General features: G+C 42.2%; 1 protein-coding gene across 1 annotated transcript in view; it reads left to right on the top strand.

Annotated features, from left to right (window-relative positions):
• COG5 (component of oligomeric golgi complex 5) overlaps window positions 1-6,915 on the top strand; it is a 312,215-nt gene that overhangs the window by 73,897 nt on the left and 231,403 nt on the right. The window contains exons 9-10 of the mRNA XM_081957959.1: window positions 1,059-1,171; window positions 1,262-1,339. Coding sequence (XP_081814085.1) covers window positions 1,059-1,171; window positions 1,262-1,339 — 191 coding nt within the window. The remainder of the gene's footprint in view (window positions 1-1,058; window positions 1,172-1,261; window positions 1,340-6,915) is intronic.

Genomic DNA, 6,915 nt, shown 5'->3' with positions numbered 1-6,915 from the left:
CCCTTCATTCTTTCCAGAGTTCAAGTCACATTAACAAGGATAGTAATAAAAAGGTTGAAATGCAGTGCGTTTTGAGTTCGTTTAGCTGGGACTTTGACCGGGGACTCTAATTTTAGCTAATAGAATATCCTACATTGTGGAGAACGCATCATACCGAAACCGCTTGTAATCTTAGCCTTTAATCTGACATTAAATATGGATGAAGAAAAAGAGAAATTACACACTGTGGAGCTTTGGCATTTTTATTGCAAAAGCAGTTAAATGAAATTTCACGCTGAATTATTGATACAGGTAAAGGTACCGTTCTTATAATTTTTAATCAGAATTTATTACTGCATAGTGAAATCGGGGTCCCTTAACTTTGTAACTGGGGACAGCAGGGACCTAATTTATCTTGCATTAACAAGTCTGAAGGTTAGAAATGGAGATGGCAGAGGTGGTTATTGGATGCTGGTGTAAGGATCTCTTGCACTCCATCATATACAGTTAGAGTCAGGGATGAGATTCAGCCAGTTCAGACCGGTTTGGGCGAACCAGATGCCAATTTTACATCTGGTTAGCCGAACCATTAGCTGTAAGGACTGGCTGGCCTCGCCCACCCCACTCCACCCCTCCCAGGAGTCTCCACGCGGCCTGTTTTCGATGCCAGGTAAATGCAGGGCCTACGCGGAGGCTCTGGGAGGCCAAAAAACAAGCCTCCCGGAAGTCCGGAAACGGGTCTGCTTCCAGCTTCCAGAGGGCTTCCGGAGCCTAGGGCAGACCATGTTCACGGACCTCCTGGAAGTTCCGGAAGTCCAGAAACGGGCCCATTTCCGGCCTCCGGAGGGCATCCAGAGCCTGGGGGAGGCTGTTTTGGGGGTTGGACTAGAAGACCTCCAAGGTCCCTTCCAACTCTGTTATTCTGTTATCCTTGCAGGCAGGCCCAAATCCTCTCTTTTATTCTGTTAGCTTCTTGCTTTTGATCTGCACAGCAATTTAAACGTTCAAAACGTGTGTATTTTTGTGTAAGCTTTTCAGAGATGGGTTTTTTGAGATGGATTAATATTTCCACCCTTTAGGTGGCCCCGGCCGAGCAGCTATGCCCACCCCAGGAAATACTGCAGCCTTCCGAGCAGCGCTCTGGACCAATATGGAGAAATTGATGGATCAGATCTGTGCAGCTTGCGGACAGGTATCTGGTCACTCAAACGTCCTTTCCTTGGTTTGCAGCCTTCGTAAAACATCTCAAGAACTTCAGATGGTGTGTCTGTTATTTTTCCAGGTGCAACATCTCCAGAAGGTCTTGTCGAAGAAACGAGATCCGGTTACCCACGTGTGTTTCATCGATGAATTGGCCAAGGTGAGATTTCTAGCTCTTGTTCTGACCTAGGCCTCCCGAGATCATGAAGCAGACTCCTCGTTCCGATAACCCCCCTTTTATTTAGGTTAAAGGGAATTCGTCTCCAGCAAAGTCCCGGGAAACAGTCTTTCATGAGATTTCACAACTGCAGACCTTTATCAGGCTTGGAGAGCTGCCAGGCCGGTATCTTCCAAACTCCATGCTGTAGCAGCAATTCCTTGGCAAGAAGTCAGGAACAGATCTTCACTCTAATGAATGGAACTAATTGTCTCCTGCAAACTCCCCTCCCCCTTTGCTCCCATTTATTCCCTATGGGAGGGGCCATTCACCGTCCACCTGTGCCTTTACTCCCAAGTTGGCCCTTGTTCCTTAGCTGTTCCCTTCTCCTGGCAGCTCTGTGCATGTGCACACTGGGGACAGGCTCCAGCTGTTCTTCTGCCCCACTGATGCCTGACTCTGAAGGCAGCTGATAACAATTGGACGGCCCTGCCCTCCCCCTCTGCCTCTGACACAGAGCCCTCATCAGAGCCTTCCCCAAACTCCAGGACTGGCCCATCTTCCTCCCCAGCCTCCTCACTGTCTGAGTTTGCCATTAGCTCCGCTGGCCGGCCACAACAGCCTAAATACAGATTGTTGTTGACTTAAGCCCAAAACTGAGCCTAAAATTTCTGTTCAAGGAAGGCAAGTTGCTAACCAAGTTTTGCCCCGTTTTTTGCAATGGTGGTTCAGTAAATCGCCGCAGTTTTTAAGTGAATGGTGCGGTCATTAAGTGAATCTGTTTCCCCCCCCCCTTTGATTGTGGGAAGGTTACAAATGGAGATCACATGACCCAGGACCTGAAGACATGCCAGTTGCCAAGCATCCAAATTTTGATCATGCGACCACGGGGATGCTGCAAGGGTCGTTAAGTGTGAAAACCGGTCCCTTTTTTCAGTGCCATTATGACTTCTTTCTTAACGAGAGCTTCTGCACCGGAGACAAATTCCTTGTGTGTCCAATCAGACTTGGCCAATAAAAAAACTATTCTGTTCTGTTTCTATTTCGTTTCTGTTCTTGTTCCGTTTCGTTCTGTTCCATTTGATTCCGTATTTTCTATTCTGTTCCTTTCCATCTATTCTAGTCTAGTCTATTTCATTCCATTCCACTCCACTCCACTCCATTCCATTACATATTTTCTATTCTATTCTATTCCGTTCCATTCATTCCATATTCTATTATGTTCTGTTCTGTTCTATTCTATTCCATTCCTTCCTATTCCATTCCTTTCCTTTTGATTCTATTCCATTCATTCGATATTCTATTCTGTTCTATTCTATTCCTTCCTATTCTATTTCCTTATATCCTATTCCTTTCCTTTTGTTTCCATTCGATTCCATTCCATAATCTATTCTATTCTATTCTATTCTATTCTCTATTCATTCCATAGTCCATTCCATTCTATTCTAAATGGTTGCAAGCCAACGTCTACCTGTTCATGCTTACAAAGATACATAATCATTTTTTAAATGATTGGTGAAGAAAGGGAATGGATGCTTTGTGACAGCCAAAAAAGATATAACCGAGAAAGACCCAGAGCTTAAAAAAAAACCAAGAAAACATTGCCGGCTGCTTCGAGAGGTACGTAGTGGTGATAAACCGTGGCCAAAGATTACAGAACCATTTTTAACTCCACACCTGGTGTTCAGAGAGCACCTCCCTGTTTAACGTTGCGAGGCGAAATGAGTCAGTTTTGCTCGCCTGGTATCACAGTGTGATGTTCCGAAATGCGACTTGACAAGGCGGAAGATTTTCCCTGGCAGCGTTTGATGGGTAAGGAATATTCAAGCCACATTTTCCACCTCCCAATTTTTATTTTTATTTTTATTTTTTCCCCGAGTCCCGTACAAGTGGGTTGAACAGCAGATTGCAGCCACAAGATGAGAGCTGGAGGGGGTGTTTACTCCCCCCCCATTATTCTGGAATAACAGAAGAACAGCTTCTGCACCGGAGACAAATTCCTTGTGTGTCCACACATACTTGGCCAATAAAGAATTCTATTCTATTCTATTCCATTCTATTCTATTCTATTCTATTCTCTATTTTATTCTATTCTATTCTGTTCTATCCTCCTATTCTATTCTATTCTTATTCTATTCGTTGTCCTATTCTATTCATTATTCTATTCTTATTCTATTCATTGTCCTATTCTACTTTATTCTATTCTATTCTCTATTCTTTTCTATTCTCTATTCTATTCCTTATCCTATTCTTATTCTATTCATTATCCTATTCTTTATTCTATTCTATTCTTATTCTATTCGTTGTCCTATTCTACTTTATTATATTCTCTATTCTATTCTATTCTATTCTATTCTATTCTATTCTCTATTTTATTCTATTCTATTCTGTTCTATTCTCCTATTATATTATATTCTTATTCTATTCGTTGCCCTATTCTATTCATTATTCTATTCTATTCTTATTCTATTCATTGTCCTATTCTACTTTATTCTATTCTATTCTCTATTCTATTCTATTCTCTATTCTTTTCTATTCTCTATTCTATTCCCTGCCTATTCTATTCTTATTCTATTCATTGTCCTATTCTATTCTCTATTCTATTCTATTAGTCTTATTTTTTCTTTTCCTTTTCTTCTCTATTCTATTCTATTCTTATTCTATTCATTGTCCTATTTTTTATTCTATTCTATTCTTATTCTATTCATTGTCCTATTCTACTTTATTCTATTCTCTATTCTATTCTCTATTCTTCTCTATTCTCTATTATAGTCTATTCTCTATTCTATTCTTATTCTATTCATTGTCCTATTCTTTATTCTATTCTATTCTTATTCTTTTCATTGTCCTATTCTATTCTCTATTCTATTCTATTAAGTCTTAGTCTTATTTTTTCTTTTCCTTTTCTTCTCTATTCTATTCTATCCTATCCTTTCTGGGAGAGGGGCGGTCTAAAAATCTAAGAAATAAAATAAAATAAAATAAAATAAATATCCTATCCTATTAAGACAATGCAAAAATATGAATTGGTATTATACATTAGTCTCTCGATTCGGCCATCTGTCTCTTGTTTAGAAATGTTTTCTTTTTTTAAAAAAAAACACAATTTCTTTTTCCCGCTTGCTGCCCCTCAGATACGAATACCTTTTATCATCTGTTGTTTTTCCTTATTTTAGAATGTTATTTAGGCGCAGTTGGTGAATAGTTTTCCCAAGGAAGAAGAGCAGTACAGGTAGTCCTCAACTTACAACAGCTCTTTTAATGACCATGCAAAGTTACCCCGGCACTGAAACAAGTGATGACCGTGTTTCATACCTACGACATTTGCAACATGGTTACATGATCAAAATCCAGATGTTTGGCCATTTATGACAGTTGCAATGTCCGGGGGGGGAGGGGGTCATGTGAATAGATTTTGCGACTTTCTGGCAAGCAAAATCAATGAGGAAGCCAGATTCACTTAATGACAAATGTTACTGTGTTTTCCCGAAAATAAGACAGGGTCTTATTTTCTTTGGACCCCCGAAATAAGCACTTGACCTTATTTTCGGGGAGGTCTTATTATTTTTGAGGTACAGGAGGCGGCGAGCGTGGTCACCTCATGACTGCTGCTGTGTTGCAATATTTTGGGGGAGGGCTTATTTTCGGGGGAGGGCTTATTTTAATGCATGCGCTCAAAAGCCCCATTGGGCTTATTATCTGGGGAGGTCTTATTTTCGGGGAAACAGGGTGCTAACTGAAGAAATGCAATGATTCCCTTAACCACTCTGGCAAGAAAAGTCGTAAAATGGGGAAAAACTCACGTAACTAGTGTCTCACTTACCATGTTTCCCCGAAAATAAGACTGGGTCTTATATTATTTTTTGCTCCAAAAGATGCATTAGGGCTGATTTTCTGGTTACTTCTTATTTTGGGGGAAATACAGTACTAATTACGTCTGGCTGGCTGATGATCTTAACTGGTGCTTATTTGGGGGGGGGGGTTAGGCAGTGGGGAAATTCAAAACTTTTTACTGCCAGTTCTGTGGGTGTGGCTTGGTGGGCGTGGCAGGGGAAGGATACTGCAACATCCCCATTCTCTCTCCACTCCTAGAGGAAGGATATTGCAAAATATCCATTCCCTCCCCACTCCAGGGGGAAGGATACTGCAAAATCCCCATTCCAGAGGAAGGATACTGCAAAATCCCCATTCCCTCTTCACTCCTGGAGGAAGGATATTGCAAAATATCCATTCCCTCTCCATTCTGCAAAATCCTCGTTCCCATCCCATTCCAGGAGAAGGATACTGCAAAATTCCCATTCCCTCCCCATTCCAGGGGAAGGATACTGCAAAATTCCCATTCCCTCCCCATTCCAGGGGAAGGATACTGCAAAATTCCCATTCCAGGCGAAGGATACTGCAAAATCCTCATTCCCACCCCACTCCTGGGGGAAGGATATTGCAAAATCTCCATTCCCACCCCACTCCTGGGCCAGCCAGAGATGGTATTTGCCGGTTCTCCAAACTACTCAAAATTTCTGCTACCAGTTCTCCAGAACCTGTCAGAACCTGCTGAGTTTCACCCCTGGGGGTAGGGCTGATATTAAGAGCATCCTGAAAAATCATGCTAGGGTTTATTTTCCAGTTGGATCTTATTTTCGGGGAAACAGGCTAGCAACATAAATTTTGGGCTCAGTTGTGGTCGTAAGTCGAGGAGTATATCTCTCATCATGTGGGAGCGGTATTACTTTTCCCTGTGTTTAACTTCTGAAGGCAGGCAAGGGGAAAACGGAAAACAAAATGCTCATTCTCTGCCCAATTTTTTGTTTTCCCATCTACCGCAGAAAGACGGATAAATTATATGTGGATTCTTGACGATGCTAAAATTGAACAGTGACTCTGTGACATGCTTCGCTTTACTTACAGTAATTGTATATTCTTTTCCAAGCACGTAGTTTGTAAATTAGTAAGCAGATTTTGTGGGCAAAACAATTCAGTTTAGCACCAAGATGAACATCAAACCAACAAATAAGAAATAAAGAATATCCCAATCAAGGAATTGACAAACAAGCTAACAGTAAACAGGCCAACCCAAGGGCCTCCAAGACCACTCCAGCCAATACTGAGAGGGCAAGCAACTGGAATGTAAACAGAGAGCAAACCCCACTCCTTACTAGCACTGATGATGTTATGTAGTTTGGTGATGAAACGTCTGCAAGAAAACAAGCAAGCTCTGAAAGCAATTTTTATTTCATTTCACACCCTAACACAGGGATCAGGAACCTCTGGCTCTAGAGCTGCATGTGGCCCTGTTGCAGCTCCCTGTCGCTGGTCAGCTCCACAATTGATAGGGCTTTCGGTTAGAGGAAAAAGGACGCAGCACTAGGAGAAGACTCTATGGCAGTGATGGCGAACCTATGGCACGCGGAACCATTTGTCAGGGCACACCGAGTTCACCCCTTTTTAAAGCCATTTTTCGCCCTCCCCCAGGCTCCAGAGGCTTTATAGGAGCCTGGGGAGGACGAAAAGAGCCTCCCCCGCCTCCCCCCGGAGGCCCTCCAGAGGCTTCATGAGCTTCCCTGAAGCCTCTGGAGTGCAAA

The sequence above is a fragment of the Natrix helvetica genome (assembly GCF_964273705.1).
Source record: "Natrix helvetica genome assembly, chromosome: 6".
Classification (NCBI taxonomy): Eukaryota; Metazoa; Chordata; class Lepidosauria; order Squamata; family Natricidae; genus Natrix; species Natrix helvetica.
This window is presented reverse-complemented; position numbering and strand designations above follow the sequence as displayed.